At 40.4% G+C, this 14,500-nt stretch overlaps 1 protein-coding gene across 1 annotated transcript; it reads right to left on the reverse strand.

Annotated features, from left to right (window-relative positions):
* Positions 1-8,339: 8,339 nt before the first annotated feature.
* On the reverse strand, positions 8,340-9,560 carry LOC124642654. Its single transcript, XM_047181225.1, has one exon. It carries the CDS (start codon positions 9,029-9,031, stop codon positions 8,537-8,539), a length of 495 nt encoding a protein of 164 aa, XP_047037181.1. The 5' UTR covers positions 9,032-9,560; the 3' UTR covers positions 8,340-8,536.
* Between the last annotated feature and the right edge of the window lie 4,940 nt (positions 9,561-14,500).

A 14,500-nucleotide genomic window follows, 5' to 3' on the forward strand; every position in this document is an offset into this window, starting at 1 on the left:
TCAGCAGCCACACTTGCGACAACTAGACCAACAAGGCAGTTAATGTTAAACGAGATGTAATTATTTAATTGTGTTATTAGCATCACTTCCATTAATGACTACATAGTTTTAGCATTGTTCATGAATATTAGCAAAGTATTAATTAATTGCTCATTAGTGCATTGTGTCATTGTATGGCATTCACCAAACTGGGGCCCGATTCTCCTAATTTTACTTAAGCGTCATACGATTCACGTTCGACTCGATTCGACTGATATCCAATCCCGACTCGATTACGATTGAAGCGTATGTGGCATTCCGCTATTTTTTCTTTGAAATAAACGTTTTTATCCTTTTCTGTCATTCAATAATGAATAATTTTGTCTGCAAATGATTAACGATTGCAAAATGATTGTACAGCAAACTACCGTATAGACCAAAATCACCAAAATAGCAGACCAATCGCACACCAATCAAATGTCAATCGAATACGATTGGTCTTTTATTAGTAGCAGAATGCCCGATATGGTTAAAACTGCTATTATGATCATATTGCGATTCGATTTCTATTCGATTTTGACATTATTAACTTAGGAGAATCGGGCCCCTGGTCACTCGATGACAACTGACTCCCCCGGCGTCAAACTATAGCATCTCCTATCTCTTATTGTTATTTACTCTTAATGTATTTGCCATTGGGCTTATTTCTTCCAAACTTGACTTCCCAAAAAAGAGGAGGTTCTCAATTCGTCGGGATCTTTTTAAATATATTCACCGATTACTCGAAGACGCCTGGACCGATTTGCATTTTTTTTTTTGTTTGATGGGGTTTACCTCCCAGGTCCCATAATCATCAGGACATTATCTGATGATGGAAACCCTGAGAAATCGAGGACAACTTTTGAAAATTGTAGGCATACGTAGGGTAAAAACTTGACACTAAGGCGTATGTCTGATAGACAACACTACGCATGGTGTGTTTTATGTACCAGGGCCGCGGTAACTCTTTCGAACAACCCGCAGCCCCAGCAGGCCTTGGCCCTACTGGGCCCCGCTGGGGTTGCTGACATCTCTTTGAGGAGCGTTGTCTATCTAGACATGAGCGATGAGCCACCCGAACTCACCGCCCACAGACCCACGCCGACGGTGGCCGGGAGTCGTCTCGCGACACCCGGCGCCCGTGGTATCTACCTGCTTCAGCGCGGCGGCCGGGATGAGAGAGGTGCGAACTCTCTGACGGTCCGCCGCCTCCTTCCCGAGCATGACTGCAACGCAGAAGGACACCTAAGAGTAGTTTTGTTTTGCTTTTCGGTGTTTTTATACTACGAATCGGAACGTGGATCATGTACCAAAGTAACTTTTCTAAGCTGTAATATCTTGGACGCGAATGACTATACAAGTGAAGGAATTCACACACACACATTTCCGCACCACGCGCACCTTGACGTAACTTGAACTTTAAAGAAATCTTAAGTCGCCATCGCCTTGATGCTACTGCTCCACCTGCGTCTTAACGCGTAAAACTTTGGCGTTACGCAGATGTGGCCAACGTTTTAATGGCATTTTATACAAATGGCATTATTAATAGCATTACACGTTAAGCGATAACTCGGGTGTCGGTTTTTTGGACACATCAAAGGGTTTTAGTGCGTAGCTTAGCGCGCTTAGTGATGTTGGCTACATTAATGCCATCTCATTGCACGCATGCAAGGACGAGTGTAGATACTTTGTTTAAGTTGTAACTGCATTTTACGAGCACGATAATGGAATGGTCAAATGAGAAAGCTTTAGTTTTTAGAATTATTTTGTGTGTCTGAGTTTAACCTCTTTAATGTGTGTTAACGCGTTACTTCATGAGGGATTAACTCTTTGCGGAATCGTACCTAAGTGTAGCCAACACGCATTTTTAATGCAATAAGTAACGTGTAGTTGGCCATTAATTGACATTAACGTTAACGCTAACGCAGGTGGAGCAGGAGCATGAGCAAGCTTGGTGATTGACGCTAATTACTTTCTGTGTGAGAAGCCTGTACACTGCAAAGGAACTGTAAACATATCTAACAGAGTCAGAGATCTCTGCTGTTACTATGAGCTCGAACTATTTGATGAGAGCCCGAACGAACTATCGGCTGATAAACGTTCGCAGTGTGCGGGGCTGTGAAAACCTCATCCAAAACGGTTCAACTGATTTTTAAGACCTTACAGACAGACAATCTTAGTGGTCAAACTTATAGTAAATACCCCTCTTTTTGCATCGTGGGAAAACATTGTGTACCTATTGTGATTTATTTCCATTTGCCTGTAGCACATACATATGTATGTACACAGGCAGCTAATTTAACATGATGACGACAGCTCAGCTCGCAGCTCGCGTTGGACAGCCAGCAGAGCTGCTCAGCAGCACTCGGCCCCGGCGCCTCCCCGCACGCACACATGCGCACTCATTACGTGTCCATTTCGACCGCGCGGCCACCTCATAATTTTTGATGAAACTTTGCCAGGAATTAGTAGTAATTTGTTACTTTTCACTCCTCTTTTCGTGAATTTGTTACAAAAAAAACCAAGACGCTATGACAAAGAACAGTTGGCCGCTAGAACCGCCACTTGCCGTAGTCATCGCCCGTGATTACTCAGAAACTATACAATGCAGATAGACAAATGATACATCAAAAGAAAGGTCTTAATTTGTTAAATTTGTTACAAAAATAAAAAAAGGTCAAAACGTAGATAAACAAAAAGTTATGCAATGTTAAGTTTTCAGGTTATGAGTAGGTAAGTATATCACCGTAGGTACCAAATTAATAGAGGCTAATGTGTATAGAAAATTAGTCTTTAATTTGTTACAGCGAAAAAAGACAAAAAAATACTAGAAAGTAGGTTCAATAATATGTTAGAGTCGATTTTAGTTGGCCGCGCGGACGGCAATATGCCAAAAATACAAATTAGTTTTTCTCGTTATAAAAAGTAGGTTTAAGCTTAATTAGAGTACTAATCGATGGGTAACGTAACCTAGTTTGAATAAATATAGCGAATTTAACTGCAGCATTCATATTTTAGGAGATATTTACAAAAACACAGTGGTATGAAACTGTATGAGAGTAGGGTGTCCATGCATTTTCACATATTCGAAATTTTCGTTATTCACGTCTTATTTTTTTAGGGAGAGTGCATACTAGTAGAGTACCATGATTACATTCGTACAAAGGCATGTTGTTAATTTTGTATTCTGAACAAATATGCGGTTCGTTTTGCGGTCATATTGATGTCCATTGTTCATAATTCTTTAAAGTACCCATTTACTGATAAAAAAATAGTTTCATTGACTTTCCGCAGGTGTTTTATGATGGGAACGATTCCAGAAAAGTAATCTCTTTTGTTTTCAATCTATTGTTAAAAATATTTGTCGCAAGCGGTTTAAAAAACGATATTTTTTTGTTGCAAATAATATCATTCCTGTGCTGAATTTTGAAGTGTATAGGTACTCGTACGTATTTAATTCCCGTGATTTTCATACTACTAAGTTACTGAGACAATTATCATTATAAATCCAGAAGTGTCTAAAAGTGCTTAGTTATCAGTTGTGCCCACTGTATGTTGGAATTCACCACCAAAAAGTGTATTGCAGAGGGATCCAAATCGACTGCGGTAAGTTTATTTGTTTTCAATTTTATGATGACTTGTATAAAGTAATAAACTGTGTCCTTATAATTATTAAGTATATATAAAATGACATGAAATTCATGAAGTCTCTGCCACATTTTAATGTGATTTCATTTCACTTCAAAAGTGGTCATCTCTTAAAAATATTCTTAGCTTAATACCTTACATTAGCTTTCAATTTAGCTGCAAAATATAATTGCACACTTCTTTCATAGAAGTGCTGACCGTTAGTGACCGAAATCTGTTTGAAATAAGTCGCTGCATCTTTGTCTGTCAAATAACGACGACTTTTCTTCGTTATAAAATTATTAATTAAGAAAAGTTCTTGCCCTTAATATGTACTTACATACATAGCAATAATTTGTAGTACCTCAGTATGTATATTTTGTTTGTGATGCAGGCAACGGATGTTTAACCTTTGTATTATATTATCAATTGCTTTTATTGCAGCAAAAATGGGTAAAGCTGGACGAAAATCTATTGTTGAGAAATCAAAACAGAGATAAGTTTTTATGAAATATGCCGACAAAGTACTGGATGTTAAACTGAATGACTCTTTATTTGATAAAATTGCAAGTGATTTGGATAATCTTATGACACCAGCAGCTCTTTACATGTCACTGAAAAGAAATTTCAGGGAGTTTCTAAACACTGAATGCAAGCAGCGAACTGTATGTCCGTCCTCGTCATCCTCATCATCATCCTCAAGCAATAACCCGAGAACTGCATCCAAAATATCACATTCTCATGTCGAGTCTAATCAGCATCATAGTGAAAACGATACAAAAAAACTTCAAGTTCGAATTAGAAATCTATGACTGGAAAAAAATGCAACCATTAAATGTCTTGTATAAAAGAAATGACTTGAGAACATGCACTCCATTTAAAAAATATAAAATACTGCCTAAGTACAAATGGGTGGATATTTTAAGAGAAAAGATTTGGCTCATTACTAGATTACCTTGTACATGGAATTTCAAAAGTTACAAAGTGGAGTCTGAGCATCATATTTTCTATCTATTTGTGACTTTGATTTTTATAAAGTATGCACTCTCCCTAAAAAAATAAGACGTGAATAACGAAAATTTCGAATATGTGAAAATGCATGGACACCCTACTCTCATACAGTTTCATACCACTGTGTTTTTGTAAATATCTCCTAAAATATGAATGCTGCAGTTAAATTCGCTATATTTATTCAAACTAGGTTACGTTACCCATCGATTAGTACTCTAATTAAGCTTAAACCTACTTTTTATAACGAGAAAAACGAAATTGTATTTTAGGCATATTGCCATCCGCGCGGCCAACTAAAAACGACTCTAACATTTTATTGAACCTACTTTCTAGTATTTTTTTGTCTTTTTTCGCTGTAACAAATTAAAGACTAATTTTCTATACACATTAGCCTCTATTAATTTGGTACCTACGGTGATATACTTACCTACTCATAACCTGAAAACTTAACATTGCATAACTTTTTGTTTGTCTACGTTTTGACCTTTTTTTATTTTTGTAACAAATTTAACAAATTAAGACCTTTCTTTTGATGTATCATTCGTCTATCTGCATTGTATAGTTTCTGAGTAATCACGGGCGATGACTACGGCAAGTGGCGGTTCTAGCGGCCAACTGTTCTTTGTCATAGCGTCTTGGTTTTTTTTGTAACAAATTCAGGAAAAGAGGAGTGAAAAGTAACAAATTACTACTAATTCCTGGCAAAGTTTCATCAAAAATTATGAGGTGGCCGCGCGGTCGAAATGGACACCTCATTACAACACGTGTGAGCAAACAAAATCCTCGGAACGTTGAGTCGTGTTGCGGATAGAAACCCGGATATCCGAACCGGGGAAATTGATTATCGGTTCCAATCGCGGTTACGACATCACCGCCGCCTTGCTGTTCTGTGTTACTGCGGGTCCTGACCTAAGTAATCCGTGTCCGTAGGAACCACGACGACGCGGGCTCGAGTTCGCTCTGTGTCTCCAGTGCACATTGCCAACTGAGCAGAGATCATAACAACTCAGATGAAGATGAGTAATCGACACAAACTTACATAAGTATGAACATTACCCGGAGTAATGAAGTATTGTCCAAGTAATAAATAGTAGAGATGAGTGCTGCAGTGACCTCGTGCGCCGCCGCGACATTGTGCAGCACAAAGCGCCCCCCCCCCCCCCCTCTCCACACAACACAGCTGGACGCGGCTGTGCAGAACAGGCCGGTGCCAGTCCAACTGATCGTAGCAGCCAGGGCCGACCCAGCCCTTTTGTTAAAATGTTTGGCTTTCCAATAGGTACCATAACAACAGATGAATCGAACCGTTTTTAGTTCTATCAACAGACTTTAGTTCGGAGTACATCGGGGAGTGCATATAGGGAATATCAGTTAAAATACGGGACTCTATACATGATTTGTTTTGTTTAAATTAGTGTTATGGCAATGCTGCCTGTGCCTCTACTTACTGAAGTACGCAGAAACCTAGTCATGCATCCCAACATTATGATTTGAGAAGTGTCAACACGAGTATTAAGTAGGATCTCACCTGTAGAGGAACATGAATCATTCGAGTGTCGAGGCAGAGGCGCAGTGATGCGAGGCGGCCGGCGGCGCTCTTCATTGTTACACAGGTAGCTCCGGCGCATGAATGGCGGCGCGTCGTGCGCTCGCGCCTGTTCCCGCGCCGACTGCGTGTCACACGACCAAGCAGTTTGCATTTCATTAGCACATGCCAGGCGAGTTCGTCTTCTAATACCATGCACAACGCATGTATTACCTAATACTACCAATATCGACATATGCCAGATGCAAAACCGATTCTTAGCCCCTCGTAACTAAGTGGACCTAGCTCGAAAAATCCACTTGTGCGCTTAGTAACACAAGAGCGCAATGAAAATAGTGTCCTTCGCCCATTGAGTCACACAACAACTAACATACACAGGTCTCGTTGATAAGTTAGTCACCACTCGGCACATCTCCTCGGGTGCCTGCCACCTAACTGATGCTCATAGGGAGGACGTCGCGTCGCCGCGCAGGCGGTAAAATTATAAACACGCTGGCTGAGCTATATAGGTAGGTATATATATAGGTATTCACTCAGTATGCTAGGTTCCTAATGTAAAGCTCACCCACTCATAGACCGACCATATCAAAAACTATTGGCTAGGTACATACTTTATGGGCTATATATAGGTAGCTACATGTTCATAAGTACTTGCACTGTATCGAACCCGTACTTTCCTAACTAGGCAATATACAAACGCCTCACATCTAGGCCTTGGTTTTATTTGGCCAAATGTCACGCTCGCCTATTGCTCAAAAAAGTAGTTAAATAGGTACCTATACTCGAAGCCGTGCTCGTTTTTTACTAAACGCAAGGCATTAACGGCTCGTTATCAACGATATTGCCGGCAGATAGAGACTTTATCAGCAATTATGAAACTAATCAAGTTAGCGCAAAGTCTTTCCAACTGATTACAATAATGGTGGCGTATGGCGCGGTGTCGCTAGCCGCCGCTCACTGCGTCGCCAATAACAACCCGACGTCAGATAGCACTCGCCTGCTAATTCCGCGGAAACAACGCAGTTGCCACATGCGGCATACCGTCTACCTACTAGCAGTCAGGTGTCTAAATCACTCTATACGGATACGCAGTGCATTCAGTGATTTTAACTCAAAATTATGTATTACAGGTTGCAGTGAATTGATTTGCTTCCGAAACATCTAAAGGGGTCGAATTTCCCATGCAACTTGCATACTGTAAGTATCTCTAGGTACCTACGTCTACTTAGTCAATTAAAGAATATAAGGTAATTGTCGTCCATCGGTGCGAAAACTAATAACAGCGCATCAGATTTTTCTGGAACACTGAATTGCTTACCTTGTATAGGTACCTACAAGGCTTGTACTAGTGGAGGCGTAGTCGTAAAGCACAGATAAATACCTACAGTGTTATTGTGGTGTGTCATGTTCGCACGGTCGCGGCCGCCGACATCACCGCGCTTAATCATCATCACCTTGACACAGTGGAGCGTGGCGAGCGCCGCGGAGGCGAGCGCTGGGAGCACGTGCTGTGCTGCTGCGCTCACTACTCACTCACCTGTATGAGCTCCTGATCTCATGGAAGGAGATGACAAAAGGGAACACTAGCGATCAAGCTGCGCATTACTGCAATTTATCGATCTATTTGGTAGTACGAGGTAAGACTAGTTAGGGATTTACCTATTAGGTTTAAGAAGCCTCGAGCTAGGCGACAAAATAAAACGGTAGGTCTAGAGAACCCTTAACACAAACATTCGAATTGAGAACCTCCTCCTTTTTAGGGTTCCGTACCGAAAGGGTAAAACGGGACCCTATTGTTTTCGCTCCTCTGTCCGTCCGTCCGTCACCAGGCTGTATCTCATGAACCGTGATAGTTAGAGAGCTGAAATTTTCACAGATGATGTATTTCTATTGCCGCTATAACAACAAATGCTGAAAACTAGAATTAAATACATATTTTGGGGGACTCCCATACCGTTCCGTTTTACCCTTTGGGTACGGAACCCTTAAAACAGTTTCCATTAAAACGTATGTTGGAGTTGTAACTACTATATCATCTCATCATCTTTCGAGCCTTTTTCTCAACTATGTTGGTGGACGCTACGATAGCTCAATGTGATGATTGTATGATGATTCGGATGATAAATTAAACTTGGTGGACTGTATAAAATGGTATAATAAGACAAAGGACTGTTACAATGTTCAACGCGACGGAAAATAAGAAAGGCGTAAGCGCAGCCGTGCTCGGAGCGGTGCAACAGCTGACTGCTGTGAAGGGCGCGCGGGGCAGCCGGCGCTCGTCGCTCGTGCAGTCGCCGGTGGCTCCACCCGGCGCGATGGTATTGAGTATGTGACTCAACATCCTCCCCCCGTTGAAGAGTCTTCAACAGCGACAGGTAGAGGGCAGATGGTGTTAAAGGCGCGCCGAATGACACCCTTTCGTGTATGGATGTCGGCGACCCTTGCTATGCCGTCTCTGCCAAGAAGCACCCGAGTGATGCGCCCTAGAAGCCAGAGTAAAGGCGGTAAGCTTTTGTCTTTGATGACGACGAGTGTTCCTTCCTTCAGCTCTCCCGATGACCGATGCCATTTCGTTCTCTGTTGCAGCCACACTATGTATTCCTGAGAGAAACGATTCCAAAAATGCTGCTTCAGACATTCGACGCGTCGAAACCGTTGCAGATTGGAGATGTTGGTGTTCTCGATCTGTGGATGAGGCAACATAACGAGTGAGCGTCCAATCAAGAAATGTGCTGGAGTTAATGGAGTAAGGTCTGAAGAGTCGTTGGAGAGTGGAGTTAAGGACCTGGAGTTCAGGATGGCCTCCACTTGAATAAGACATGTTGCCATCTCTTCAAAGGTTAAATTAGTTAAACCTAGAACTCTCCTAAGGTGGTGTTTTGTAGATTTAACTGCGGACTCCCATAATCCGCCAAAGTGAGGAGTGTACGCAGGTATAAATGAAAAGTTAATGCCTGGATCAATTTTATAAGTTTAGGTTCATGTCCTGTGAAAGTAAGTTAGCCAGCTCATTGAAAGCCCCAACAAACGTTGTACCGTTGTCGGAGAAGATGTTACGTGGTTTCCCCCTGCGAGCAATAAACCGGTTTAAGGCAGCTAGGAAAGCCTCTTTTGTAAGGTCCGACACTAGTTCGAGGTGTACGGCTCTGGTAGCTAGACACACAAAAACACTGATGAAACATTTAATGAGCCTACACCCTCGTCCCTTACGGTCAGCTATCATGACAGGTCCAGCATAGTCGACGCCTGAATCCAAGAACGGAAACTCTAGGTGCAAGCGTTGCTCTGGAAGGTTTCCCATCATGGGCTGGATAGTGCTTGCCTTGATTCTACAGCATCTCACGCATTGATGTGTGACCTTTTTAGCAAAGTTCTTGCCCCCAATAGGGTAGAAGTGTTGACGTATCGTGGCAAGTAAGAGCTGGTTGTTCAAGTTCAATGAGCTGAGTCTCACTTAACTTTTCGCAAGACTTGACTACATTTAAATAATTTGTGAATTGCGTAAGCTTAGCCTTAAGCGCAGCTCGCTTTTTAATAAGGGTTTTAATGTCAGACATATTTAGTTACTATTAAATAAAGCTACAAAATAAACTTACAAGGCTACAGAAACCAGTGGACTATAGTCCAAATATATGCGCCAACAGAAGCAGCAGACGAAACAGTAAAAGATGAATTCTACTACCAACTTTCAACCACACTAGAGACTGCCCATAAGAATATTATTGTCATGGGAGACTTCAATGGTAAAATAGGCAAACGGCAACATGGTGAAGACTCAGTAGTGGGAAACTACGGCATAGGTAAAAGAAGCAAGAACGGGAAAAGACTCGTGAATATGGCCCTGGAAAATAATTTAACCATACTAAATAGCGTTTACAAGAAAAGACATGCCAGGAAGTGGACCTGGATGTCGCCCGATGGGACCTACCGTAACGAAATAGACTTCATAACCAGTAATCGACCCGATTCCTTTAAAGACACTAGCGTAATAAATAACTTTAACTTCAATAGTAACCATCGCATGGTCAGAGCTATATTATCTGACAAACAACAAAAGAAACAAAGGAAACACTTCCATCATAGGAAAAATGAGTGGACAGCCGATATAACGCCTCAAAACATCACGACACCCAAAGGAAAAGATAAAACACAAGAAATTTACAACAGAGAAATAAACAATATGTACTACAGAAAAACAACCAAGACAAAGATAAACGAATGTACACTAAGCTCTAAAACCAAGGATCTCATTCAAAAAAGAAAAGAACTACTTATAAACAGGAAAAGTAAAGCAACATTAACGGAAATTACTGAACTGAGCAAAGAAATAGGTCGCAATTTAAAACAAGACAAGTTGAATAAAAGAATCAAATGCATCCAAAATCACATAACCAAAACTGGGGGTATTAATAAAGCACTCAAAGAATTAAGAGAAGTGACGTCATGGGTCCCAAAACTAAAAAACAAAAACAACAAGGAAGAAACAAGAAGACAGCCAATTTTAAAGATAGCGACAGACTATTACCGAGAACTATACTCCACCAGAAACACCTTAAAATTCAACGTAAACCTCGTTGACGAAACGGAAGACATCCCTCCGATTCTCGAAAGAGAAGTCCAACATGCGATTGAAACTCAGAAAAATGATAAAGCACCCGGACCTGATCATATAACTAATGAGATGATGAAAGCAACATTGTCAGAAACAACACCAAAACTAACCAACTTGTTTAATCTTATCCTAAATACGGAATATATACCTTCGCAATGGACATTAAGCTCTATAATACTCATCTACAAGAAAGGAGACAGATTGGACATGGGAAATTATCGGCCAATAAGTCTCATGTCAAACTTATACAAGGTGTTCTCGAAAATAATACTAAAACGCATCACTACGAAACTAGATGAACAACAGCCAAGAGAACAAGCTGGATTTCGATCGGGGTTTGCAACTATAGACCATATACATGTTGTAAATCAGCTTATTGAAAAATGTCAGGAATATAATTATCCGGTATACATGGCGTTTGTGGACTATATGAAAGCATTCGACTGCCTAGAACATCATTTCATTTGGGAAGCCCTGAAAAACCAAGGAATAGAAAGCAAATATATAAGGTTAATAAAAAATGTATATGCAAACAGCAAAGCACGAATAAAATTGGAAACAGAAGGAGAAATATTCTCCATACACAGAGGAGTGAGGCAGGGAGATCCACTCTCTCCAAAACTTTTCTCCGCCGTGTTGGAAGAAGTCATCAGGAAGATGGAATGGGATAACTTAGGGATTAACATAAATGGAACACGTTTGAATCATTTGAGATTCGCGGACGATATTATACTTATATCAGATAATGCAGAGTGCCTTAACAACATGCTCCAAGATTTGGCAAATGAGAGCAAAAAGGTGGGCCTAATAATGAACAAAACAAAAACTAAAATAATAACAAATAGATCACAAAGAAGTATCTTTATAGATCAGGAAGAAATAGAATATGTAAATTCCTATATATATCTCGGCCAACTTATTGCTTTCAACAACCATATGGATGCAGAAATAGAAAGGCGGGTAGCCAATGCCTGGAAACGGTTCTGGTCTCTCAAGGAAGTGCTAAAAAGTAAACAATATACTACTGCAATGAAAAGGAAAGTATACAACACATGCATATTACCCATCCTCACTTATGGTTGCCAGACCTGGGCCAACACACAGAAACAAAACCAAAAACTGACCACGTGCCAGAGAGCTATGGAGAGGAGTATGCTGGGCTACACCATAAAGGACAGAAAGAGAGCTATAGATCTAAGACAAATCACGAGACTAGAAGATGTTGTAGTCAAAACTAAAAAACTTAAGTGGAGATGGGCAGGCCACATGATGAGAGAGAGTAGGAATAAATGGACAAAAGATATTACCGAATGGAATCCTAGATTTCAAACAAAAAGGAAACGAGGAAGGCAAAGAAAACGTTGGTCTGATGACATAAGAAAGAATGCAGGTACACTATGGCATAGATTAACTTACACAAGAGTAAAATGGAAAGAGCTGGAGGAGGCCTATGTGTCACAAGGACACGCTGACACCAAACCAGAAAGGAGAAATTAAGAATAGTAATAGGATTAGGAAATAAATACTTACAATGTAAATACATCTAGTTGCATGCTAAAACTTAATAGTGAATTGTACACATTTATGTTGGCAATAAAGGCTTAATAAAATAAAGCTACAACAGTAATCTAACTTTTATTTAAATGCCTGATGAAAATTTTAAACAAAGATTCAAAGCGAGATTTGCTATTAAAATATGTCCAGGCGCTTAACTGTAGCAAAGAGTCTAATAAAAAAGTAAAGGCAATATGTTGCTTAACGCAAAAAGCCTAGCAAAAAAAGTATAGCAATATGTTGCGGAAATAATTATTTGACCAAATTGCAGAGGCGTGTTTTGCTATGAAAATTTTTCAAGGAGCTTAAATGTGCATTAAATTGCTTTGTCACTCTAAACACAAATTGACATGTTATAAAACACAGTAAAAATAATTTAAATTGCATAAATGATAAATGTAAATGAATACAATGAGCACTAAAGGTGATAAAACTAAGCACTAATGATATGGAATGATGACGCAAGATGTAACAGTCTAAATTCAATGAGGGTGGAAGAAAAATAAATTTGCACTAATTCTAATGCGATGAAATTAAAGCAATATGGGATTGAAATTAAGGAAATATGATTACTATGATGATAATTAATATGAAAATGTGAATAAGGAATAATTGGAACGATCTCACGGTTTTGTTGACGCAAACCACTTATGTTGATTGTGACGAGGAGATTCTTCACGTTTCTCGATGCACGACGACAATCTTGTGAAGTAATTTGCAAACGCTGAGTTGATGCAGTCCCAATTATTGTTCGTCCGTTGACTTGACGTCGGCTAAGACGGTTTAAATGAAACCGTGCCGGTAATCTTAATGTACCAAATGCGAACGAATATGTAGCACCACACACGATCAATTATGCGATGCTGGCACGATGTATGAAGACCCTCGCTCGACGACCTCCTTTTGCGCCGCCGGTTGGTGGAACTTGATAAAGACGGCTGCCGTAGCCGTATCGACGTTCACGAGGACCCAAATGCAGACGATGACACGCAAAAATGATGATCTTCTGCGAAGCTTTAAGGCGAAGACGAAGTTCTTTGTTCTCCAACCGATGAACCGTTGGCTTTTTGAATTTGGAAATTCCGTTTTGGTTTCAACTTCACGGGAGAAGGACCAATGGACGCGACGATAGCTCAATGTGATGATTGTATGATGATTCGGATGATAAATTAAACTTGGTGGACTGTATAAAATGGTATCATAAGACAAAGGACTGTAACAATGTTCAACGCGACGGAAAATAAGAAAGGCGTAAGCGCAGCCGTGCTCGGAGCGGTGCAACAGCTGACTGCTGTGAAGGGCGCGCGAGGCAGCCGGCGGCGCTCGTCGCTCGTGCAGTCGCCGGTGGCTCCACCCGGCGCGATGGTATTGAGTATGTGACTCAACAGTTGGGGTCGGCTTCCAGTCTAACAGGGGCCCGATTCTCCTAATTTTACTTAAGCGCCATACGATTCTCCTGAGATTCGACTGAGATCCAATCCCGAATCAATTACGATTGAAGTGTATTTTTTCTATTGCTATTTTTTCTTTGAAATAAACGTTTTTATCCTTTTCCGTCATTCAATAATGAATCATTTTGTCTGCAAATGATTTACGATTGCAAAATGATTGTACAGCAAACTACCGTATGGACCATAATCACCAAAATAGCAGACCAATCGCACACCAATCAAATATCAATCGAATACGATTGGTCTTTTATTAGTATCAGAATGCCCGATATGCTTAAAACTGCTATTGTGATCATATTGCGATTCGATTTCTATTCGATTTTGACATTATTAACTTAGGAGAATCGGGCCCCTGGTGTGTAGTACAAAATGTCGTCGTATTATGATGTAATGTAAACTGTGGATAATATTGTCGTCACTGTGGCCAGTCCATTTTGCAAAAGTCAAAGATTTTTATTTCAAGTACCTAGGTCTATAACAGCTCTTTCGAAACATCAAGCTAGTTGCACGCTTAAAAAAAACCGCCGCAAGAAACTGCATAGAAACTTTTTTTTTTAAATGTAGGCGTAGGTACCTAGTGTACTGAGATGATAGACATACTAACCACGACGACGCCGACGTAATACCCAAATAGTTATCAAAGCAGTTTGGGTACTACGCATAGACGTAGTATACACTTGT

This window comes from Helicoverpa zea, chromosome 25 (genome assembly GCF_022581195.2).
Source record: "Helicoverpa zea isolate HzStark_Cry1AcR chromosome 25, ilHelZeax1.1, whole genome shotgun sequence".
Classification (NCBI taxonomy): domain Eukaryota; kingdom Metazoa; phylum Arthropoda; class Insecta; order Lepidoptera; family Noctuidae; genus Helicoverpa; species Helicoverpa zea.